Genomic DNA, 26754 nt, shown 5'->3' with positions numbered 1-26754 from the left:
TAAGCCTCAGCTGTGCAACGCCTTAATTTACATTCATTCATTTTGTTTTAATCCATTAAAAAGGGCAAAGCCTGATATATTTGAACTTGAAATGATAATTGTCAGGAATAGCCTATTTGTCATTTCTGGACCATGCAAGTTGTATGAGCTATTGTAGTCCTTGACTACGGTGTCTTGCACCTAATTTGTTAACGGAAGTCAGGCAAACTGTTCCATTTCGTCATTTGATACAAATCCGTGCATTATTAAAAGCCGTCAGTCAAGCACCCCTTTAATGCCATCCAGTCATGCATAGGTCCGCAGCCTTGTCTGGAAAGGGCAGGCAATATAGCAACGATATGGCGACTCTATCTAATATCTGGTCTGGTTGGTCCAACCTCCCAATTTGGATCATAATTTAATACAGTATGTCAGCATGTTTACTTTCCGGACAATTACGTTGTGGTTTAGATTGCAGAGGTAGCCTAAATGTGTTGATTTACATATACTTTTCGTGATTAAACCCTAGAGACTGTGTTAGATTAGGAACCTTGTCATCGTGAAAAACAGCCTACTGTTCAAACACGTTTGACCATCTTAAGCCATGTTAGTGATCCAGCCTACAAATTTGTGCATATCTAAAAATGCCATAGGCTACGCAGCCGCAATGGCAACAGCGCTCCCCTAACCTCAGCTGAGGTGACTAGTCATCATACATATGTAAACAGTGACATCCAGTGGTTAACATGTGAACGACAGTTTTGCTGAGTATACCTATTTGCTTGCAAATGATTGAGTATATATATATAAGTATATGTAGTCTTTTGATCCCGTGAGGGAAATTTGGTCTCTGCATGCAGCTGTGGCCTACTGGGGGGCAGCCATGGCCTTCTGGTTAGCGCTTCGGACTTGTAACTGTAGGGTTGCCGGTTCGAACCCCGACCAGTAGGAACGGCTGAAGTCCCCGAGCGCCGCTGTTGTAGCAGGCAGCTCACTGCGCCGGGATTAGTGTGTGCTTCACCTCACTGTGTGCTGAGTGTGCTTTACTAATTCACGGATTGGGATAAATGCGGAGACCAAATTTGTGTGTGTGTGTGTGTGTGTGTGTGTGTGTGTGTGTCTGTCTATATATAAGTATGTGTGTCTCATGCATGAACTTAAGCTATCCTGTGAGCATTGAGCTGACTCACTCATGTTAAGGCCTTATGGTGGATTGCACCCAGTTGGAGTTGCTGCACTATAGCCTACTCAATCATTTGCAAGCAAATAGGTATACTCAGCCATTTGAACGATATGGCGTACATTTAGTTACATTTAGGGCCCATAGTGTTATTGTTAGCCATCCTCTGATGAAGCCCGTGCACATGTCAGAACAAGACACTTGAGTGGGACTTTACTGTTTATATTAGTGGGACTAGATTGTTTACCACTGGAATTATTAATGTACCATATCTGGTCAAAACAAATAAATAACACAATGAATTCTTTGTAGAAAACAGCCAAAAACCTTTATTGCACAGCTGTACAAGGTGAACATCTCTTCTTTAAATGCAGCTGTTTGAAGTGATTATTACTTCAAAGAACATCAGTACAAAAGGGTTCTTTAATTCAGTGTTACCCCATAGGAAGCCAGAGGTCTATGTTTATAGGTCACAGAGCCAATGAAGTAGGCTAACCTTCACAGTAATTATTTCCCTTACACCTCTTATGTCCATGTAGGGCCCAACAGCACCATATAACAATAATATATTTAGGATATGGGCTTATGTACAAATATGATCGCTGAAATATTACTCATATGATTTAGAAATAAACTTAAAAAAAAAAACAATAAATTGTGACAGGCTATATAAAATAATTTTGAGCACACAGCAGTTTGAGCGCATGATTCAGTGGCTTCTTGTTGTTGAGAAACTGAGGTGCCAGGTACAGTGGTCAGTATCTCAGCTTCCGAGGCTGGATGGTCACCGGGGTGCTGCTGAGTGTTTTTCGTCTGGTCTTCCTCTCTTCCACCGTTTGACCTCAGTACCTCCCTTCACTTTCTACACAGCTCACTCCTACGGCATTGTCCGGACACTTGCATGTGCGGCCACCAGGTGTCGCCAAACACAAGTGTGTGCAGCCTCCGTTGTTGACTGAGCAGTAATTTTGTCCTGGCGAAAGAGCAAGCAAAGTTGAATGAGCTTTGTTGTCATTGTAGCAAATGTACAGCGAAATTGGAGCGCAGCTCCGCATGGTGCTACAGCATGACACAAGAACAAACAACAACAAGAACAAAACATATAGTACACAAAATGCACATAATAAATACGTAATAAATATGACTTTAAGCGTCGGCAGCTGTGTAGGGGCTAAAGTGCATCTGGAAGTCATATAATGCGCCAGGGATGAAGTTACAAGTACCGGTAAGTGTTTAGAGTCCGGATGGCTACAGGAATAAAATGGTCTCTGAGTCTGGATGTGTGTGCTTTTGCAGATCTGTAACGTCTGCCGGATGGTACCAGTTCAAAGAAATGGTGAGCAGGGTGTGTTGAATCTTTGGTAATGTTCATGGCTCTGCAGTGGTAGCGTGTGTTTGCAATGTTGTCCAAGGGAGGCAGGGGGCGGCCAATGATCTTTTGTGCTGCCGTGATTTTCCATGTGTGTCTCCCTTCTCAACTACAGAAATCATGTGATGTCATGTGATAATTTCAGTTATTCACTTAGGCAAAGCATTTCAATTAGTTCATTTTGAAAGTGAGACACACAGACACAGATGTCCAGGGGAGGCCTCATCCTTACTGTTCGCCGACTTTGCCTTGTCACAGTCTATAAACCCAAGTTCTGTTACTGAGGAGAAGTGATGGTTTCACTGTAACCACCCATGTCCGTCCTAAAAACAAAGTTAGTTAAAGCTGCCCTTAGCACAAAAACACATAGGCCAGAAATCGATCCCTGCGTGGGTACACCCAAGGTTAGAAGGATAAAGGGTTTGTTTGACTGACTGCCGGAGGTCACTTGGGATACGAGCTACACCAGACTTACTTCATTCACGCAGCAGTCAGTCGCCCCTCACAGAGAGGCCTAAGAGAGAATTCTAAGAAGTTTCTTCAGAGTAAAGTGGTGATGTGGGGAGGAGAGCCTTTTCCATGACCATCAGTCTTGTGGGCATTTTACACAAACATCTGCTATATTTGCATGCCATGTCAGGGGCTACATCAACAACTTGTGTCTTGGCGGGGGGAAACGCCACTAGCTACTACAGAGCCAGTGCACAGCATACAGATTTTTTTGCCGAAGATAAATAGTGTAAGGAAACGCAGGCATTTTACCAGAGGGGCACTGGGCGTAGGCAGCTGTGATCCCATATAGACGAGACTTTTTCTGGGGATGGAACTCCTCTAGCTCCCTTCCTGTGTGACGATCCACTGTGATTACAGCATTCCTGTCACAGACACACAAGCACACAAACACACAGTGAACGTTGGTGTTGCAATTATAATACAGCTTCAGACAGAATTCGGACATCAGTACACCACATTGCTTACATTCATTCATTCTGTGGTCAACAGTGGAAGGAAAAACATCATGATGACCACACAAGGATGATAAACACACGAAGATCAAGGAGGTTTCAAGGTAGAGTGTGTCTCGATTAATGTACGTCTCGATTGATTCATTCCAGGGACAGACTTTGCTTTTGGCTCCTGACGCACGGAGCACAGCAACCTAACACCCTCCCAAGCCCCACTACCCAGATAGAGCTCAAGGAACAGCGAGAGAGAGAGTGAGAGAGAGAAGGAGGGATGGAGGGAGAGAGAGAGAGGGAGGGATAGAGGGAGAGAGAGAGCAGGGTAGTAACGCACATGAGTAAAAAAGTATTTTTTTCGTGGAACGGCAACTTTCCATATTCCTCAAAACGGTACTTCTACTTTTACTCAAGTACATTTTTGAGCCAGTAATCTACTTTTTACTTTGCTACATATTCAATTGCCTTTCATTACAAGTACAAGTTTATTATCGGAGGAGAGAATATTTCGAAAGAAGCGCACCTCTCCCTCGGTGTACAACGGCATTGGGAGAAAAGAAACAGGGCTTCAGAATGCATTTCTACGCTCTACTATCGCCCCGACGATTATAAAAGTAATAACTGGCCTACCGGTATGTAGAATCAATCAGATCACGTTGTAGCCTACTACAAGGAAGTAGATGTTCTACATATCTAACAGCTCAGTTAACGCAATGACGTCCTGCCAGCTGCTGCATCTTCTGGTGAGACAGCGTAGCAATGAGATGAGAGGTATGACATGACACGGAAACTTTCACCTATATTAATTTCTGGCCAGCATCGTTCAACAATCACGTTGGACAAGAAAAGTAGGCCTACAAATTCATATACAAGCCTCAGAAGTAAATGCCTCAGAATGCCTAGTCTCAATGTACAGTATGTTCTGTATGGTGAAGTTATAACCAGACTTCTATCAATGCAAAGCAGAAGAATCAGCTGGCAATGGATTTGAAGTGACTGCTTTTCAACCTGTAGCAACTTAATGCTTATTCTGGCTATGACAAGATAGCCTACACAAGTGTGTCAGGTAATATTAAAGTATATTTAATAAAATATATTTGAAATGGGTTGTTAAAATATGTTTGCCTATATGATTAGCCTACAAAGAAGGAGAAAAGCAAATAGGCGTAAAAATGTACTTGTTACTTGAGTAATTTATTAACAAAGTACTTTTTTACTTTTACTTGAGTAGATTTCTCAGATGGTAATATTTACTTTTACCTAAGTCATTTTTGAAGGGAGTAATTGTACTTTTACTTGAGTATAGATTTTCAGTGCTCTACCCAGAGCAGAGAGAGAGAAAGACAGAGGGAGTGAGGCCCAGTACCTGCCTTTCACTGACAACCGAACAGCTGAGAAATTACAACCAGCTGCCACCACTTATTGCTTGAGCAGGCTCCTTGACCCCACCTCTGTTTCTGATGGCAAACATGCCCAGTGGTGAACTAGTCTCGCAAAGCATGCGGCAGCCTGAGCACTCCAGCCCCCGCATCCGAGAAACATCAAGGCTTCGGTCGAACAGAGAGCCGTTGATGTCTGACGCCAAGCCATTTGAACTTTGACCCCATCTCTCTTCCGCCCATAAACTGGCACCTCACCAGAGCCTGACGCTGCATGAGCCTTGATGCAGATCAAGCTGTCGCACTTTTCAAAGGACGATAAATCACTCGAGACGAGAGGAACTTTTCGTTTTTTCATCTTGTCTTGCTGTAGCCCGGAGCAGTTTGCATTTGAGAATGGCTACCGTCATGGCTGCTTAGTGGCTCACCTCGTCCAGTCTGTGTAATAGAGGTTCTTCCCGTACGCAGTGAGGCCAAAGGGGTACTGAATGGCCTCAGTAACTTCTCTGCGATCACTCTGCGATGGGTTCATGCATTCCATTTTGTGGGTACCTGTGCCCAAAAGGACAAAGAGAAGAATCATTATGCACATCACTACTAAGATACTAGTGTAGCGGTATGGAATTAAACACACATCATATACTGTAGCCTACCTCACAAACTAATTATTTGGCAATCTAGCACTTTGAGTCCAGAGGCTCTTCCTGAAACATCACATTGGCAAACAAATATTATGTCAGCTACAGTATATAATGTATGGCTCACCCCATAGCCACACCATTTAACTTGAATGCTTTTATTTATTCATGGCAAAACTGAATTTTATGAAACGCTCTCCCGCTTTGTGAGAGTTTTGTGAGCTTGAGAGTATTTATGAGGGGACACCCAGACACACCCTGAGTTCATGACTGGAAGGCTTCTGGTCAAGAAGCTGTGACCTCAACTCGGGTTTTTGTTTGTCTTTCTTAAGAGGCCTAAACAGGTGTGATTTTAACACGACCTTTCACTGTCTACCCGGGATGCCTTTATGCAACGCCCCAGAAGCAGAGAGAGCTTGAGAGTGAAAGACACAGAAAAAAGAAACAGAGAGAGAGTGTGTGTGTTTCTGTATGTGAGAGGAGGAGAAAGAGCGAAAGAAAGAGAAAAGGGAGAGAGAGAAAAAAGAAAAAGAAAAGTCAGCAAGAACAAGGAAGAAGCCTTCACGCCTCGAGAGAGTGTGAGAAAGAGAGGGGGGGGGGTGCTCACCGGCATCTGCCCAGCACAGGAGGGATGACTGGGGATCATAGGTCAAACCATTAGGCAGACTCAGGCCATCTCTGGCCAGCAGCCTTCGGTTGGTGCCATCCATGTGAGAAGCCTCGATCTTCGGCGCTTCCCTGTTCCAGTCACACCAGTAGAGGAATCTGACCGACACAAAAGACAAACATTTAGTACTTGGTATTACAGAGTCACATTTATCATCAGCATAGTCATCTGATAAAGATCCGTCATACAGTATGTATCTATCTAGGAAGAGGGATTTGTTAGGTAACAAAATGATGTGGGTAAAAAAGCAATCAATTTTAACCCAAACATCCCGTTTTCACCAAGCTGACAATGAGATGTGTATTTTTAACGATTGCACGATTGCATAAAGAGTTTAGCTTAACATTGTGTAACTTGGACTTTTCACAGCATCCAGGATTGTATCCCCTTTGGACTGCTATCCAACATTGTTCCACATTTTCCAACATCAACATTTTTCCATGCTATATCTTGAGTAATCTGCAACATAACTTGGGCAACATCTCATAAGCGTGCGGAACAATGTTTACCCTGTGATCCACTGGATGATATGTGTTGTGAAAGCACTTGCTGACTGTAACCTCATCTCTGAATAAATCATTTTTATTACAGGTCAACAACCCCATTTCATGGTTAACCCCCCAACATGGAGTTGTTCTATGTGCTATGTGTAGATTTGAGTTTTGTTTAAAACATTTCAATGACTTGAGAAATAGCAACAGTATGTGAAGAGACAACCGTTTTTGATGTAATGTAAAAAATGCCAATGCTTTGTGTTGCACAGATTCATGGAAGTTACTGTAGCATGCAAACCAGCTAGTCGCCTGCTTTCTTGTAATACCACTCTGTACCAAGTCTGCCAGTTCACATATTGTAGCTCTTTTATACAGAGAGATGCTGGGTGACATGGACGCACATGCACACAAACACACGCGTATACGTCCACGTACACACCAGCGCACACAAACACACACACGCCAGGCTTGTGCAAAATTCCAGAATTGAATTGAAACTGGCTCTTAAATTCCAATTAAATTCTTGAATTTCACTTGCATTTCAATTGAGGTAGCAAACAGGAAGTAGAATTGCAATTCGAATTATGCACAACCCTGACACACACACACACACACACACACACATACCCATTCACAGGATCAGCGATGATGGCTCGGGGATTCACCAGATCTGTGTCGATGAGCACACGGCGCTGTGCTCCGTCCAGAGATGCCACCTCGATGCGGTCTTTCATCGAGTCGGTCCAAAACATGGTCCGAGACAAGTGGTCTATGGCAATGCCCTCAGGGCTCCCCAGATCTATGCAGTGAGCAACAACAAACAAACAAACATTGGAGAAACAACAGCTACAAAACATCTCTGCCCGAGGCACTTTTTGTCCTTGCTAAATGAAAGCAAGTCAAGAAAAGTCAAAACGTTTTACGTTTGAAATGTGTGAGTACGCTAGAATTTGTAACTGTTGGAGCTTGCTTAAGCCTATTACATGGGTGGAGTACAGACTTCAGACTGTCCTCCCTCTCTTCCTGTTTTGTGCCAGTAAGCTGTTTCTACCCTTTCCCCTCCATCAGTTGCTCCACTGGCAAGTCTTCATACTGTACACCAATGAGTGCTAATATACAGTATGTGGTGGATGTTGTGCATCCACTAAAGTTAGCACGCAAGTAGCAAGTGAGCATTAATCATAATAAAGTTTTCTAAATGTGTGATATGCTTGAGTATTTATCACTGCTCCATCAGTGCTATCAGTGTCAGGTGTTTGAACATCACCCACCTGATCTGATAATGGGAATGGTGTCTCCCCCCTGCACACTGGCCTTGCTGATAGCAGGGGTGGTGATGTCTGTCCAGTACACCATCTTGTCCACACAGTCGTACGCCACCCCGACCACCACTTTCTCCTAGAAGTGGGAGAAAAACAAAAGTAGAGTTTGTCCAGATTGAAAATGACCACTGAGCTGTCCCATGAAGATTTTGAATCTTGAATTTCAATAAAGATCAATAAAGTATCTATCTATCTATCTGGATTCCCTAACACCCGCCCTTAACACATTTTACAGGTCCGCTGAGACCCTGTTTTTCTAGGAAGGAAGATTAAAAAACGTAAAGTTTGTTCAGATTTTTCCACTTGGCCATCCCAGGTAGACAAACCACAAACACACCAGAGCGAGCAAGTGCGAAACTCAGATCATCCTGAGGCATCAATATCACAGAGCCGTGTGTTGAAAGCAAGCAGACGAGCTTGTTTTCTCATCTCAGTCAGGTCACACTGATGTTAACTATTAGTGTAAATGTTGGCATATGGACATAATGAGGACCAGACTGGTGAAAGGTATGAGAAAGGCACGGATTAAACCATAACCTGGAGAACTGACTCACTCTCTGCTGTGCATGCCGTATGGGGAAGCCATAGGCTACCCTTTCAGTGGATGGAACAGACAAACGTGGAACATGCCAGAAAATGCAGTTTTCTCTCTGAAGCACGGCTCAGGTCACGAGAGGGAAAACTCTTCCAAAAAATTAAATAATCACGTCAGTGAATACAAAGTCGGGCTTCATTGCAACTATACTAACTACTTCAATACAACAACTGAAATGGGACCTTAGTTCAAAATTACCCTTAAAAAAACGGAGGACTTAAACCTGAAGGTATTGCAGTTTGACATTTTAGAAGAGACAACCCTGCACTGCTCAACATTGCCTTCTCCCCAGCTCAGATTCATAATATGGCTCCATATGCTGAGCTCCTGCCCCCCAGCATGGAAAGCTCAACGTCTATTAAGGTATTAGGATCTCCTCTCCGCGACGAGGCCCCTCCAATCAGCCCTTCTACGCATTCCAACAGTGTTATTCCAACTGACCCACTCCCCCATGCTGCAGCGCAACAGCCTCGGTCCTGTCACAACTATCCTGTTCAAACAGTTCAGTCTAGGACATTTGCTGTGCACTGAGATCACTTGTGGTCAAATATTTCTCCTTTACAAAGGTCAGCACAGCTGCCAAGCCATGGGGCCCTTCTCCTACAACAATGCTGGACTTATGGTTAAGGGTTCCGAGTACGAGCTTCCCCTGCTTGGGAATGTGCCACAATGCAATGGCTTGGACATGCGGGCGTAAACAATGTCAAGGGAAGTGTCCATAAAATGGCTCTTTTTCCAAGTATTTCCCTCTCCAGATGAAATACTGTGGAGAAAACACATTGTTGAGCAATGTACAAACCCACCATCCCAACAGAACACCACATCTTCACAGAATTCACAGAGACGACTAAACTATTGGAGGCCCACACAAATAGCCACAAAAGGAAGTAGCGACTGAATGTAGTGATTTCAACTGTGGTTAAGACAATCCAAGATCTTTTTGTTGACTACTTTCACATACATTACATATCTTCCATCTGGACTGATAAACAATGGCAGAAGTGTTATGGCATTAGTGATTCTTAACACAGAGACCTCTGTTTAATTTAGAAGACCTAAGAGGGCCTGAGCTTTTGGTGATCTATGTAAACTCTGGAACATTGAACTGGTGTAAAAAAGTACTGTCACTGCCAGTTGGCTGAGGGTCAGTCCTCTCCAGTTGGCTGAGGGTCAGTCCTCTCTAGTTGGTCACACTTTACATAGGATAGTCTCCTATAGACTATCTATAGATGCTCAGATTATAAACAATCTATCAAACAATATAAACAATTAAACTATCTGTTGACACTTAGTAAACAACTTGGGCTTGGTTAGATTAGATTAAACTTTATTGCGTCTAACCAGAAGTGCAAAAAAGCAGAAAAGTGCAATGTGATATACAAAGACAGGTGGTGCATAGACAGGACAGGATATATAGTGCAGTGTAGGCAGTAGTATACAGTTGGTTTATAGAAGGTGACCTTTCAACAAACCATCTGTTCACTATAGCCGGGCTATCCAAGTTAATGGTTATTAACAGTGCACTTGCCGTGGCCCTAACTACTTACTGGGAGGTGTAGAGCTGTCTTGGCTTCGCTCTTCTTCATGCTGTAGCCGTCCAGGGGGACGTACTCGATCCTCCCGCTCTGGCTGAACAGCAGGTTGGTGCCGGCGGGTAGAGGGTAGATGTCTGGCCTGGGGGTGGGCCTCACTATGGGCCCTGTCTCTCCACTGCCTGCACACGTCAGGGGAGAACCATAAGTACATGTGAAGAGTTCAAATGCAAAACCCCTCTAAATCCATCTGACCACTTTTCTTTTAAATGAGCATTTTTTTTTATCAGGCTCCTATAGGTTTTTGCCTACAAATCTATATTTTAGACCAGGAAGAGAGTTGTATTCAGTGGGTTTGGTGTGAAATTATTTGATTAACGTATACTATGTGTGGAGAGCACTCACTCACTATCATTATCTCATTTTTGACGGAGGTGGGGTTTAAAGGCTTTTGCATCTGATGCTACATAAATCATGGCATTAAATGACTTCAATGGAGGACATTTAAAGGTATAGTCCATGATGGCAGTGAGAGGTTGTTGATATTTGAAGTCAACAGCCAATCATATTGCACCCCTTTCTACTGTGTTCCTGAAGTGATGTGTTAGTTGGCTAGAATACTACATGGCTTCAAGCCAAATGTTTATTTCCAATTTACAGAGCCACGATAGCATACGACATAAACAGAGCACGCACACAGAATAGATAGCTATGAGGAGCAATTCCATGAATTTTACAAAAAGTATACTGGATTAGAGTCACAGACTGTATCTTTAAAGATGACATGAGCGGAGAATTTGACCTTGTTCTATGATGTTAACATAGAAGTTCTGCAACTTTGGTCTGTCAATATGCTTAGATGTTATTTTACAAGCCCATTTAATGGCCAATTTTAGCAGATATCTAGCGCCCCCTCATGCTTATCTGGCACCCTCTTAAATAATTAAGTGAACTTTACACTGATTGGCTGCCCTGCAGGCAAAGACTGTTTACAATAGTCTCCAGCAACATCTACCGAAGTCTCCAACTCAAAGTGGTTATGTAACGTGTGGAGAGGGAGCAGTGAATGGAGGGATGGCTTGCATCACAGTTTGTATTTGTTCTGGTTCACCCATTTTTAGTGGACATCTGAAAGTCCGAGATTTGTATACGAGGGATGAAACAACATTTTTTCTGGTTCACGGTTCGTAGCTTTGTGGCCATGCACCGAACTCTCCCCATTCAACAAAGGCAAAGTAAAACCGGTTTTCCATTCTATGCCATCTTTAATGAATGGCTCTCTCTCTCTCACTAAGAAACATCCATAAATGGTGTTAACCTTAGCCCGACAGACCACAACAAGCACAGAGTCAAGCAGCGCTCGCCAGTCTAATAGCTCCCTTACAGGTTGGCGTGCTGCCAGGGCCAGTACGGGTGCCAGAGATCTCCAGGCCATTGGCATCCACGCACCAACACTGGCCGATGCTGCCGTGGCACTGCATGAGCTCGTAGTTGCCCTCCACGTCGCAGGTGGGCACATACTGCCCGGGCAGGGGGCGAGGACCTCGTGGGCCAGGCTCAGAGGCACTGAGGGCACTCTCTCTGTGAGTCTCGCAGCGTGTCTTCTCTCGCTCTGGAGGAGAAAACACACACACACACACACAAAACATGAAACAAATATAAGAATGCAAACACAAACATACTCACACAACAAACTTGAACTAGCATGGAGAATTAATAAGTAGACACACACACACACATATACACAAATGAAACATAATATAAGAATGCAAACACAAGTAGAGACACACAGACACACAAATGAAACACATGCAAACACAAACATACACATGGAGAACCGATAAGTGGACAGACACACACACAAAGCCCACATAAGAACACAAACATAAACACACATATGAACACACATGACAAACTCCACATGGCCTGGCGAACAGATGGGGGGCATTTCAAAACAGCAGGGGGGTGTGTGGGGGGTGGAGAGGTAAACCACAAACTCTTCAACATTTCTTCAACATTCTGAGAAAGTTTGTGTAGTTTTTTATTCTGAACCGAATTGCTGTGATCCCCCCCCACACACACACACACACCTCAGTAAGATAATCGAGCATTGGGTTTAGGCTATGAGTAATTCAGACCCCAGAGGGAGTACATCTGGAGTGTGTGGTTACCAAATCCACCCCCCTTCTCCCCCACCCATCCACAGCCTCCTGTGGGACAAACACCGCAGCCAAATCATTCCAGTCTGGTATTCAGAAGAACAAGCAGACCGGGAGGCCACAGAACAAGCCTGAACGAACACACACACACACACACACACACACACACACACACACACACACTCTTCAGTCTTTCCTCTCTGGAACATCACAACTCCAAGCCAAAACACAATGCCAAACCACTGACCAGGCAGCAATGCATTCATTGGCAGGTACTTGTCATTTGTAAAGGAATACAACTGATTTAAGCAATAAGCCCCGAGAGGCCGTAGGTTACACTGATTCTACATCAGCTAAGGGGTGTTGTTAGTGCGGAGTGCCTAAAAACCCCCTTAGCTGGTGGTATTGATGATGCTTTTAAATGCTTTACTGATGCTTTCAAAGGGAATAATATTGGGGATTTATACTGCTAAAACGCCTCTGGTTACCGACATGTAGGAAGATGACAGATACTGTATGCATACAGCCTTTAATTGAATGTCACGAACAGGTGACGGTGTCAGATTTGTTGCAGTGGCATAATCTCTACTAGCCGTCAAAAAACCTTAAGGAACAAAGTCCCAAAATCATACACAAGGATACTGCAGTGTAGTAAAGGGTTACAAAATGGTACAACCTACAAACAGCTGCAACAGCAAGAGATCAACTTCTACCTTATGAAGTACAATCCTAAAGCATGACATTTATTTAACTCCAGTCATGGAACACAAACCCAAAGGAGACCAGAGATCACATCCCAAAGAGGTTAAAGAATATGTTGCTGTGTTAAGGTTATATAATACTGTAAGTCCTGCTTGAGTCCAGGGTTGGAGACCACCTGCGACTGTTGACAAAGCCGGGCTGAAATGAAACAATATTTGCAATGGCAGAAGCATGTAAACCACCCTCTGTCACATGGGGCAGATAAATTCCCTCGTTCAGATCCAACATTCCTGATAGACATGTTCCAGCTGGTGCTAAGCGGCGTTTAGCTAACGCTAGACCTGCAATCCAGAAATGGTCTGAACGAATTCACTTTGGCACAAATTAGTCCAACAGAAAAGTAAACAATGGCACACTGTAAATAAACAGTACCAGGACGTTACTGATATGAGAGTCACACAGTAGCGTATTTCCTCAAAAGCAGATATCATTTCATAGTACTGTTTCGAGCCTTTATCCTACAAATTAAATAGAATGACATAGGGGAAAAATATTTATAAAGGGTAAATATATTCTTGTCCTTAGGTATGAAGACAGTGATTGACATGACAGTGACGTGAGCTGGTACAAATCTCCAGACTACTGTACCTGAGGAACAGTAGAAGCCATCACCATAGAAACCTGGTCTACACTGGCAGGAGAAAGATCCGTCCGTATTGTAACACTGGGCATCAGGGTGGCACCTGCCTGGCTGGCATTCATCGATATCTATGAGAGGGAGAGAAAAAACAAGAGAGAAAGAGAGAGAGAGAGAGAGAGAGAGAAAGACATAGAGAGGGGGGGAGAGACAAAGAAAGAGAGACAGACAGGCAGAGAACAAGAGAGAAAGAAAGACATATGGAAGGAGAAAGACAAAAACACACACACACACTATTATTACTCTTGCTCTTTACTGCTGTTAATTCTAGATCCTTTATGTCCACCCCCATACTGATGTATCTCCCCCCTCCTGTTTAATGTATTAATTAGTTTGTATGGTACTATCAACAATACCTTTGGCAACACTGTTCCCATACATTCATGCTGATAAAGCAACTTTGAATAAAAAAAAGAAAGAGAGTGTGCAACAGTAGTCAGAAGCCATCAGTTTGAGGACGTATAAAAATGTCTATGTAGCATATATCTTGGCGGGAGCTTCTGTATGTCTATTCTAATGTCTAGCTCTTGTGTAGGCCACATGTGCACGCAAGTGAATGGAGCTCCTGGGGCTTCTCACTGGTCTGGCTCCAGCTGGTGTCTGGCCAGGAGAAAGGGCTATGGAGGGGTCACATGAGGCCAGAGAGAGAGAGAGAGAGAGACTGCTTTAGAGAGAAAGAGAGAAAATGAAAGAGAGACCTTTTGAGATAGAGAGAAGGATAGAGAGAAAGAGAGAGAGGGGGGAGAGATTGCTTTTGAGAGAGAGAGAGAAAAAGAGAGACCTTTTGAGAGAGAGAGGGAGGAGAGAAAGAGAGAGAGATTGCTTTAGAGAAAGAGAGAAAAAGAGAGAGAAAGACCTTTAGAGAGAAAGAAAGAAACAAGTGAGAGAGAAAATCCCATCTGTGACTCATCTCTGTCTTGTCCACAGCTACACTATCTACACGCATTCCTGTCTGGAAGGCTACACACTCTCCTCATCTGCCTCCAACACTCGCTATTACAGTACGCCTGACAGCCTGGCAGCTGTTTCTGCTGAGCTGGAAACTGGGAAGTAGGAGCCTTTGATGGAGCTTTCCGAGCGACTAAACGGTGCAATAGCAAGCATTCCTTTCAAGGAAAAAATGCAAACAACGAGTTGGTTCTTGGCAAGAAAGTCCTGTCAACTATAAAACATTATCCTGAAAACATTATATAGCTCATCTCCCCTACTGGGGTGATGCAGAAACTAACAACCATGTTACTAACTTTGAAAACACTGTGTTCAGCATTTCACAAAAACATCAAAACTCTTGGTGGTTGCTGGTCAAAATGTTATGCTTCTCATTAAAACTATCTTCTGGAGTGCACAACACTATGCAGACTGTCTTTGTTGTTAGAGTCTTAATATCTCTTGCCAGTTCCAGTGCCTGTGTCTGACACATACTGTAGATGTTAATTTAGTCCTTATTTAGTCTAGGACAAACAGCATGTCAGACAGACAGACAACCACAAAACAACAATGACACATCAAACCAGCAACCAGTACACATAACACTATAAGACCAGTGCACTAACACAAAAAGACCGATACACAAAACACCAAAAGACTAGTACAAGTAACACCAAAGATCTGCACCAAAGTGCAGTTTCATCACTAGCATTTTATTGTAGTAGTAAAGTGCAGTATTAACGCACACTGAGGTTCATGTGTTTTCCTTTCCTAGCTTATTCAACAGCCTCATACTGGTGGGGACGAATGATCTGTGAGCCGAGCTGGTTTGGAAAGACGGCACCCTATACCGTCTGCCTGCTGGCAGAAGCTTATACACCCAGTATAGGTGAGGTTAGGGGATGTGTGTGGATGTGTGCTTGTGTGTAGAGCAGGCCCTTGGCATGGACAGTATAGGCAAATTCTCAGGGCGCACTCTATCCACAGGGGTGCCCAAAAAATAAAAATTACAGGGATTTTTTTTAACCCTAACTCTAACCTTAACCCTAGCCTATTTTTTTACACCAACTATTTTAAAACTATTATTTTTGAAAATCTTACAAAAACAAAACACACACTATTCCATCTAGAGTCCATCCATATATTAAGTAGTCTCCTGCTCTCCCGTATGTAGTTCAGTGCTTCTTCCTTGGCAAGCCTACCCTGACAGGATCTCCCATCGCCCACGTAGCCTGGCAAGCAGGAGCAGATGTAAGCCGAGCCTCCAGAGTAGCTACAGCGGGCCCTCTCCGGGATGTCACAGTCATGGCTACCGGCCTGGCAGTGGTCCACCGGGCGGTCCCCCTCTGCCACAGACAAACAACGTAAACAACAACAACAACAGAATCAACAAAAACACCATTAGTTCATAATGTTATATGACCTCACTAGCGGGATGTTTTGGCCAGTGAGCTAAAATAGGCTGAAATGGGCAACATCCTGCAGCTAATTTAGGCCTTACAGTAAAGGACTTACAATGTTTTGTCTGATGTGGAATAGAAAGCATAGTGTGGGTGAGCTATTCTCAGAGATAGAAATTTACATCCAACTATGCAAGCCATCCAAGTCAAATCATTTAAAGCTAGTTTGCAGATCGTACATGTAAGATCATATAGTATCTACTGTATATACACAGCCACACTTTCACTCTCTCACCCTTTCACACACACACACACATACTGTAAACAAAAACAATTAAAAACACACACCAACACAGGTCTGTCCATCACTTGCAAACTGGTAGCCATCAACACATTCGCAGCGGAACGTTCCGGGTTGGTTGTTACAGAGGGCATGAGTGCTGCAGACCTGTGGGGATTCTCGACACTCGTCAATGTCTGGAGAATACAAGGAAGAACAGAACAGGACAGAGTTGTGTAACCTGCCTCTCAAACTTAAACACTTCCTCCAACAACAACTCTCATTCCTTGGCATCTCTTCCTGTGAGTAACGTGTGTGTGTGTGTGTGTGTGTGTGTGTGTGTGTGTGTATATGCACAGCGGTGGTTATCTGCTAAACTCTTTTCTACACGGACCCATTCCCAGGAATCACTAGAGAGGATACCATCAGGTTTAGTAATTACAGATGTTTTTAAGATAGAATCTGACCAATTTCCAACATCCTTTTCCCCCCTTTCCATCTTCCCACTTGGGATCAGCAGGAAAAACCCTTGATCCAACTAGCAAGGACTCTACGTGTGCAGGACTCTCAGGCGGAAACGGCAGGCACATTAACTAACATTTGGCCCAGAAGTCCCCTCTTAAATGAAGCAGGGTCAAGCACATTGGCAGTGTCCTGTATACAGTGAGTCTAACTAAAGTATAATGTTTGGAGTGAGTGAAGTTCCCCAGTCACCACGAAAGGAAGGAAGGAAGGAGATAACCAAGAATCCTCCCAGAGAGGCTCTTAAGTGGGTCACAATGGGGGAGATTGCATCATTCAAAGATGTGAACAAATCTGAGGCAGATTATAATCTTATAATCTGCCTTTCAAAGTACTCTATAACAGACAATTACCTTGTAGTGACACCAGAAACCAAAAATCTTTGTTGACATATCAGAATATCAGCTTTTAAAATCTAAGGATCAAAATGTCCGCTTTGGCAGTTCTAGTAGTTATGAAATGATTGGCGCTTCTAGTGTTAATTGTATGAAATAGTACCGTAGCAGATGCGGCCATCCCCAGTGAAGCCAGAGGCACACTTGCATGTGTATTGGGTTCCTTCTCCAGCGTGGCACATGGCATTCGTGTCACATCCATGTCTTCCAGTGTAGCAAGCATTCTCATCAACACCCCCACCTAACAGCGGATCAAAAAAAGCCACAGCCTCATTACAAAATTATAAACCACCCTCCCATAGAAAAACATTCCATTTAATTATTTGTCTGGTTTGAACTGATGGAACAATGCCAATAGGTCAATACTCAACAGCCTTAGTCAGTAGTATAAAAAAAATGTATAGTAAGTAGTAAATTAATATTAGGTGGTTGTCACTCTAATCGCCAATTTAAAAACATCTTAAAATTAGGGCTGTCAAAATAACTGATTAATTTCGATTAATTAATTTGAGAAAAAATAACTGATTAAAAAAATTACGCAGATTAATCGATTCCGTATGACCTTTGACCCCGAGCCGTTCTAGTCAGTAACCATTAGACTGTAAAATGAAGGAGAGAGAAGAAAATGTGCTGCTTAGATCATTGATTGGAACATTTACTTTTAAAAAATGGCCTGATGGTGTTGATAAAAATAAAGTGTTGATTAAAATAGTCCTCTGCAATGTCTGCAGCAAGGAATTTGCACCAGAGTTCGTCAACTATAAAGTCGAACATCAATGCAAAGAAATAGTGTTGACATTGAGGGGAGTGTTAATTTATTTTCATTGTGTCCCCTAGGTTATATCTGTGGCCTGAAATGCCTTGTGAAAAAAACCTTCTTCCCGAAGCAATTTTGAATTTATTTCCTCAGCATATTAGGTCATATCATAGTTTATTTTCACATTTTCACATTATTATGGCCATTATTTGAACAGTGAAAATAATAATAAAAGAGTTTTTGAACTTTAATGTCACCAATGCTGATTATTCAATGATTCATTTGAATTTAAATATTGAAAATATTTTCACAGCAAAAATTATATATGCGAATAATTTAGATTAATTAATCACAGAGTATGTAATTAATTCGATTATTTTTTTTAATCGATTGACAGCCCTACTTAAAATCATTCCTAAATGAGCTTAGAGCCCACAGAGACCCAGGTTTGAGTTTGACTTGAAGGCGCTCTAAGCAATGTTACGGGTTTCTAAGCTATTTACATTTTTTGTCACATACAGGAAACATCACCACACCATCCACTAGCTGCCTGTGCCTTGAATACACTGTAAAAAACGTGGTCCCTGCGGACAGCCCAGGCTCCAAACATGGTCCAGCTTGGACCATAAAAAAAACATAACAAACTGTTCAAGCCAATCACTGACAAGATGCACGTTTAGGAGAGTTTCAATTGCACAGGAGGGAGGGGGAGGAAGTAGCGAGCTAGCTCTCTGTTTTGTTTGAACCTCAACAGAAGTGTCGTTACCCAACACTGCTTAGAGCACCTTTAAAAAAGATCTCACAACTAATGCTAGGGTGACCATACATCCTCCTCTTTTTCTCGGAAATGTATAGATAATGTATTGATAATTCGTGGCACTTACCACCGTTCATGTCCCCGATCTTATTGCTCATGGCGTAGCGCATGAGTTGTTGTGTGGTGTCGTACATGACAAACACCTGCTCCACTCGCAGCATCTGCGTCTGGGGAACTTTCCGGGCAGATTCGTCGTGGGCGCAGCTCTGGTAGGTGACGCTCTCTCTCCACTGGTACTTCTTGGTTTCTGTGGTGCCATCCTCCAAGCTGACCACGTACTCACGAGTGGAGGAGGATGTTACGACTGGCAAACCAAAACATAGAGGATGATTTGAACTACATTTCAGCCTATATATTAATTCATTTGTTTTAAACAAAAGTACAGTCAGCCTCATATTGATGCATAGCAAAACAATCAGAAAGGAGGTCTATTATCTGTAAAGTTAAAATCGGAACATAATCATATCATAACCAATCAAGAGGCATCGTTTGTGTGGAGTTTGGCTCACTGTTGTTGGAGTACTGGTAGATCTCGGTGTAAGGGTCGATCTGCACGGTTGCCCCCTGTGGTAACTCCGGAATTCGGCCCTCAAGCTGGGTGTCAACCACCAGATGGTCATGTTGGTCAATGCCTTTGAACTCCTGAGTGATGGTCAACTTCTCGCCGCCCTCCAGGAAAGTGACCTCAGCCTTACGCGTGAACTCTCCGCCTTTGTACAAACAAAGCAGGAAGCTCAGGTCAAACATCCAGCTCTGTCATCTAAACCCCACACACCAGACACTCAATTTATCACCTCATGTTCATGTAATAAAAATATATATTGAAACACATAATTAAAAGTGTTAATGAATGTCTTATGAGAGAACTGTTTAGTTGTTTAGTTTGTCATATTGGGTTCTTGCGCACTGTTTAGCTTTTGTTTTGGGTTTGGACTTTTTCTGTATCTCATTTGCTCCGTTAAAATGATCCTCTCTATGTACTGTTTCTATGTGAGACATCATTTTAAACTTTTCATGCAGATGCATGATATCCATGTTACAGACCCTACGTTTACATGCGGTGCAATCAGGGGTACACTATCTGGATGAAAGTATTGGGACACCTGCAATTACAGGAGCAGGAACTTAAATCTATAGGCAGAGGATAGTGACACTATATGGACAAACTAATTGGTACACTTAAAACCACTCAATCTCTGAATTCATATGCTTCATTCAGACCCATTGCCACAGATGTATAAAATCAAGCACCTAGCCATGCAGTCTGTATTCATAAACATTTTTGAAAGAATGGGTCGCTTTGAAAAGCTCAGTGAATTCAAGCATGGTTCTGTCCTATGTGCAACTGTATAGGGTGCACAAAGCAAGGTCCATAAAGACATGGTTGGGTGAGTTTGGCCCAAGGCCACACAGAACCCTGACCTCAGCCCTTTGGGATGAACTAACAAAGATAGCATGCCAGGCCTTCTCATCCAACATCAGTGCTTGACCTCACAAATCTTTCTCTAGACAATGGACTAAAAACAACACACTCTAAAATTTTGTAGAAAAGCCTTCCCAGAAGAGTTGATGCTGTTATAGGTATCCTATGCCTGCAGGTTTAGTGTCATAAAAGTTCCTGTTGGTGTAATGGCCAGGTGTCCCAATACTTCTGTCCATATAGTGTATCTGTTAAACAAATTGTAAGTAGTAATTTGTTTAACCTTCCAAGTGCATCCTTTGTCTTGTCCACATGTTGGAATAACTACTGTATCGTTCCATGGTCACTGCCTTTACCACTCTATAATGGTTTTTAGTGCAATATTGGTCAATGCCTTTAGTGCTCTCACAAATGTATCCTTGGCTTACAAACAATGCTATACTGTTGCTAATATAGACATTTACCCATTTGGCCAAAGACTTAAAAGTAATTTCCATGAAGCCCCTGAAGTATCTTTGACTTACCAACAATGCTAAAACCATTGACGTAGCCAGGCTGTTCCAGAGCGAAGGCCCATCCGATCACGCCCCCGATGCCCGCAAGGGGCTGCAGGGAGATGCCCACTCCAAGGGGGATGGCACTGATGGCCACGTAGGCTCGCCCGTCGTTGGACACCACATACGAGTGCAGATCATTGCTGGCAAAGTCCACGGGATAGGGCGAGTTGCCCACGTACACCCTACCGTGCATTTTCCCATTCATCCGTTGAGGTTTTCCTGTCAGAGAAGTCAATATACATAAAGAACAATCAATCCAGACACTAAACTTCACACATCCTGAGAGCTTGCTTCAAGCACTTGCAAGCTCGAGTAGGCTATTATTAGACTAGGCAGAAGTCAAATCAAATGGACGTTTGAAGTCTGACTAACCTTGAGACACACACTGCTTGCCGTTACCGAAGTACCCAGGTCGGCAGTGGCAGCAGTAGCCGCTGGCGTGGTCCTTGCAGTCAGCAAACGGGGAGCACTTCTGTCGGTTGTTCTCACAGGTGTCCGAGTTGTACGAGAACACTATCAGTCATCCAGAAGACAGAGGAGTCAGAGGTCACAGTCTGCTGTGGACAAAGCCTCAGAGAGCAACTCAGTTGGTGTAACAGTTTCATGTCACACTCTCAAGAGGAACTTTCAAACTAAATGAATCACATTTGTATCAGTGTGTGTATGTGTATATTTAGTCATCATAACTTAGTCCAACACTATATAGTATTTTTTTAACTTTTAACCGCTTCAAACTCATTTTGATGATACAACGAATTTTTTATAAGAATGGTGTCTCTGTCATTGCCAATGCCCAGAACGCTAGGTATTACACTACGTAAAATACCAGAGCATGGCCCTTTTCAACGTTCGACGCACTGGATACAGCCTTTTAGCGTCATTTTACACAATGCAGGGTTCCATGAAAGTCTTTCAGACCGCCCTACACATTAAAAAATAACGCTATAGGGGTACTCAGTACAATGACGAGAAGGGATAAATATCAAGCCTCAAATTGTGTTACTTTAACAGGATCCTCTCAGTATGGCCCTCCAATAGGGTTCCTGTTGTTATGAACCTGCGGTGGTAGCGCAATGGCTAAGGAGCTGGGTTAGCATAAGTATATGTATATTTACTCTTTTGATCCCGTGAGGGAAATTTGGTCTGCATTTATCCCAATCGGTGAATTAGTGAAACACACTCTCCGGTTGTGTAACCCTCCGGTTACAAGTCCGAAGCGCTAACCAGTAGGCCACGGCTGCCCCCAATGCAGTGCAGCATGCAGTAGCCTGAAAAGTTGTAAGTTCAAGTCCAGGCTTCCACCGTTGTGCCCTTGAGCAAGGCACTTAACCCCGAGTTGCTCTGGGGACAATGGGCCTTGCAATATGATTGACATGTGTAAGTCACTTTGGATAAAAAAAAAGCATCTGCTAAATGAGTAAATGTAAATGAACCTCCTCTCCTTTGTGTCTCTATTCCTTGCTACTTCATACTGTCATATTTGGAAAGCATATACACAACACTACCTACCAGAGCACAGAGAGCGATTATTAACAGTGACTACATGTTCATCAGCTCACAGCTCACCATTGACCTGGATGTCACTGTCCAGAAGGGCGAGGTCATCCGTCTGCTGCTGCTGCTGGTGAGGCTGGTACTGGACAGGATGGATGGGCAGGGGACGAGCTGGGCTCTGGTAGAGGTCCACCTGCTCAAGCTCCTCTGCCACGGGGTGGTAGGTGGGGTACTCAACCACCTGCTGCTGCCCCTGCCTGGGGTAGTAGAGGCCAGAGTCCGCCAGGTCTTCGGGCGGAAGGTCGGTCACTTCCCCTGGTGCCACGTTTGTGAAGTATGGGTGCGTTCCTATTTCGTACACCCACACGCCACGCTTTCCCGAGTTGGTCTTCCTGGTGGGCACACAATTAGCACTCAAAGTTTGGACAAAAATGCAGCTAAGAGCAGTTTTAGGGAAACGAGTTTGTTTGACAGACATCAGTGTTGATGTTTTTCTCTCACTCAATGTCAACTGACAAAAACAAATATTACAAAAGAAAACTCTCATAAATAGCTTTTTGCTGATGGAAATAAAAAAAGCTCCTTAGAAAAAGCTTCCAGTGCTTTGCAAAAGGTGTCACAGGCAGCCCATAATAATCTCAGTGTTCTTGCTTCCTGTGCAAACCGTCTGTGTGCTGTGTGCACCATCTGTGTGCTAAAAATACAATATCCATTCTTGGCGAGAACAATGTCAGCCTACTATACTCACTCTGAAAGGGACTGGACGGAGGCCTCCTTGTCATCAGTGGTGCGATAATACACCCCTTGTCTCGACCAGGACGAAGATCCTGTCTGCCCCTTACTGAAACCGGCATGGATCACTGAGCTCCTGCCGTCCGGGTTGTGGGTAGAGAGGAACTTCAGTCCATCTCTCGGGTACAGCAGGATGGCGTAGGAGGTGGACTCCACCGATGCAATCACAAGCTGGAAGGTGTTCCTCTACATATTGGGGGATTTAAAAGTCAATATGCATTTGCATGGCTTTCATGGTTAGAGATCATTGTTTGGTAAACACAATGCTTTCATGCGTTCATAAGGATTTCATGCATCCATTAGGGCTTTCTTGTATTTATGTATTCATAACGCTTTCTTGCACACTATAGTTTATATATTGTCTATTGTAATGCTAGAGTGACAACACCAACAGCCGGAACTAAATTTATTTGTATGTGTGAACGTACTTGACTATTAAAGCTGATTGATTTGCTTGATTTTACTGTTTGGCCTCACTGTCATGTATTCATGAGGCTTTAATATACTCATAAGAGATGTTAACACAGCTATGATTGTAAAGGGAACTGTCTTACCCTGTGATGTGGCCCAGGTCCTCGAGACAGGACCTTGTGTGTGGTCATGTCCACCCAGGTGACGATGAAGACGTGTGTGGGGGTCACCTCATCATCGTCAGGGAATGCCCTGCTCACGTGGTCTCCCGCTAGCTGCAGCGTGGATGGGCTTGAGTCCTGACGGAAGTACACCTTACCCACCCCGTCACTGGTGTCCAGATCTCCCAGCAGGGCGGCGATCATGCCAAATCTGGCTGGCATCTTTCCCAGGTACTCTTCCTCTTTTGCTGGTGTTGCTGTGGCAATGAATCCATTGGTGTTCACCTGGAAGGAGCAATGTAATACAGTGTGTCACTGCTATATCTACAGTAGGCTATATACTGTATACCGCAGCCTTGGTTTGGGGCATGAAACACACTAGACTTTCACTGCTATATCTGACATATACATTTTTAGGGAAGCCTATTTCCGCATGTTGAGAACAAACACCAAGGGAGAGTACAAAATGTGCAGGTGTCACAGGACTAGATGCGCTGATTTTCATATAGCATATTTGCATATAGGACTTGTGGAACTACACAGTACTAACTGGTTCTCACATCTCTGGACAACCACATACAGTAAATAGATGGACAAAAAGCTAGACACAACAGCTTAGGAGGTACTGTCTCCTGAGGAAAGGCCATGTCTACACGTACAAGACAGGGAGACAATCATGAAATAGGTAATAGCCTTCCCTGATAGCTTTTTCAAAAAAACAGTTCTATTCCGGGCTGAAGCTTCCTGTTTCTCTGGTAGATTGATGACATTTAGACACATCATCCAGAGCACTTCCTGTGAGAGGCTGGATGAAAGAAGAGTCCTCTCGGTCTTGCGCTCCCCTTTTAAATGCTAGTCCGTGTGAGAGGGAGACGATACGTAATATTTTAAAAAGACAATTCTCACAGATGTCTTTATGGGATTTTGAGAATAAGCTTGTCCCTCATAAGAATCCATACATCCATGTCTTTTGCTCTTGCGTTTCCATCTTTCATGTCTGGTCCACAAGCACTGCAGGCCACAGACTGTCTTGACCGGTGTTGATTTTACAGGTTCGGGCGCATTTAGCTCTGGCACAAAGTATGCACACAGCGATGAATCAGCTGAACTAAGCTTTGCCTGTGGAAGCAGAGTCTCTCTAGCTGGCTGGACACAGTTTGTCTGAGAAGACAGTTGGACACAAATGTCATGTTTATAAAATACTAATTGTGATTTAAACACTGCTAATTGTGTGTGTGGCTCTAGTTGGCTTCCCTCTGACACCTCAAATAGGTTGCAGGACATTCAAGGACAATGTTAAATGGCTTGGATTCAAGATCAGATTGGCTTCCTGGTAGACACTGAAAACATTATGAAGACGTATCAGTGCAGGATGTTTAACAGTACAGTGCAGATAGTTCCAACTTTCCACACATGCAGAATGTGGCCTCACACGGACAAGGTTCATCCTTTACACACACACAAGAAAGCAGTGCTTTTTCAGTAATGGGATGTCAGGGCTAAAGAAAAAAAAAAGGGAAATACTGAACCTTTCATTCATTCATCCATTAACCACATGCAGACACACTCTTAAAACGAATGTGTTGAAAACATTCAGATAGGGACAACACATTCATTTCAAGAGTGCATGTATCTATGTGCTCACATGCATTTTACTTATTACATTTGGAATTGGAATTCACACAGCTGGTCAACGTGATGGCATATGAATGAATAACTGCTGGTACACTTATGGCCACCAAGTACACCTACAGTATGTCCCTCTTGTTAAAAAAAGAAAAAGAAAATCATAGGGAATACAGATACTGCAGACAGACTCTTTCAGCATGCTATCAGGAACACAATGGAATGAAAAATAAAAAATAAAATCAAACACATACTAGATGTTATAGAAGCACAGACAAAAACAATTTCGTATTGAGATGAAGGGAGAGGGGAATCTTTAGTTTAGTCTTAGTTGAGTGATAAGGTAGCACACAACATCCTTTTCTTACATGAAAGTCTGAGTTCTGTGGGGGAGAGGAGTGGTCTGCACTTAGCATTCAGAAACATTTTCCACTAGGGCCCCAGAAATGTCTAGAGAGAACTCACCATCCCATCCAACACTTTGAGTACATCAAAATACAAACCAGGAGGTAAAAAATAGGGCATAAATGAGTGTGTGTTTGAGAGAGAATGAAAGAGAGAATTTACATGGAAAACAGACAGTGAAGCAAGAAATCTTCTGAATTGGAAATGTAATGGCATAGTAAGACATCTGTGTTTCTGATGAGGGCAACACATGAAGTGTTGTGCTGTGAAAGTCATTTCACGGGGGGCAGAGGACCCTTCAGCTGTGCAGACCCAAAGAACAGTAAAGTGAATTGTATATGATCATGCAACACTACCTTTAATGTGATCAATCAAGCGCGCACACACACACACACACACACACAATCCACTAAACACATACTGATCTTCTGTATATCACTGGGAAAATATTTTCAACACCATGAAGAACTAACTGTAATCAAATTGCATATAGCATCTTGGCAAACTTACGTAGATCTTGCTGAACTTTCCATCGAAGAACATCAGTGGGTGATCCAGTGTAAATACGCGCGTCTGATCATTCCCTGAATCTAGCAATTCATCTCCTGCGCTGGGACCATAGGGGAACAGCTCCAGCCGGCTAATACCTAGAGTTGAGATTGAAAGATCTAGAAGCGTAACCCATATTAGCCAGCTTTGCCCGAGACAACCCATATTCAGACCGACGCACGTACTGTGACAGATAGTTTTAATGGAGTTTAAGTTATAGGGAGCCCCTTTCACGACTTGGCTCACCCCTGCGCAGGGCTGTGTTAAGCGCAGAGAAAACTTTTGACGAAGTTGTCAGAGGGTAGAACAGTCTGGGGCGGAGTTGGGCTGGGCGGAGAGATGCGAACTATCCTCTTCAACATTGATTTTTTCGGAGGTTGTTTCACCGCGAAATATTTTCACCAGAAACAGTCAATCTTTTAGCCAAGGGTAGGTCTGCATCGTGTTCAGGCATATGATATTGCTTGTAGGGTATGCCAGCAACAGGCCAATCTAGCTATAGCCTAGATTATGTAGTCATAGACTAGACTGACTTTAGTAGGCTATTTAGCCTATAACAATTATGAGTT

The 26754-nt window shown here is 43.3% G+C and overlaps 1 protein-coding gene across 1 annotated transcript; it reads right to left on the bottom strand.

Annotated features, from left to right (window-relative positions):
• Nucleotides 1-1461: 1461 nt before the first annotated feature.
• Nucleotides 1462-26476, bottom strand: nid1a (nidogen 1a). The gene is made up of 20 exons (XM_048270182.1): nucleotides 26147-26476; nucleotides 23588-23890; nucleotides 22990-23219; nucleotides 22314-22633; nucleotides 21120-21260; nucleotides 20715-20966; nucleotides 19280-19480; nucleotides 18838-19074; nucleotides 17300-17437; nucleotides 16348-16476; nucleotides 15802-15945; nucleotides 13624-13743; nucleotides 11499-11726; nucleotides 10130-10296; nucleotides 7937-8063; nucleotides 7293-7464; nucleotides 6112-6269; nucleotides 5295-5418; nucleotides 3291-3403; nucleotides 1462-2132 (listed from the first exon to the last, which is right to left on the bottom strand). Exons 1-20 carry the CDS (start codon nucleotides 26348-26350, stop codon nucleotides 2002-2004), a joined length of 3639 nt encoding a protein of 1212 aa, XP_048126139.1. The 5' UTR covers nucleotides 26351-26476; the 3' UTR covers nucleotides 1462-2001.
• Nucleotides 26477-26754: the final 278 nt, after the last annotated feature.

This window comes from Alosa alosa, chromosome 18 (genome assembly GCF_017589495.1).
Source record: "Alosa alosa isolate M-15738 ecotype Scorff River chromosome 18, AALO_Geno_1.1, whole genome shotgun sequence".
NCBI lineage: Eukaryota > Metazoa > Chordata > Actinopteri > Clupeiformes > Clupeidae > Alosa > Alosa alosa.
Note: the sequence above shows the minus strand (reverse complement) of the source record. Positions and strands in the feature narration are given on the sequence as shown.

What these genes read in the sequence shown, in the direction of transcription:
- nid1a (XM_048270182.1), bottom strand. Translation starts at nt 26,350, where the DNA reads ATGGGTTGTCTCGGGCAAAGCTGGCTAATATGGGTTACGCTTCTAGAT. An exon ending in GAAAGTTCAGCAAGATCTAC is followed by an intron (nt 23,891 to 26,146) that starts GTAAGTTTGCCA and finishes TGCTCCTTCCAG; the next exon opens with GTGAACACCAATGGATTCAT. An exon ending in AGACAGCTCTACACCTCCCA is followed by an intron (nt 8,064 to 10,129) that starts GTAAGTAGTTAG and finishes TCCCACTTCTAG; the next exon opens with GAGAAAGTGGTGGTCGGGGT.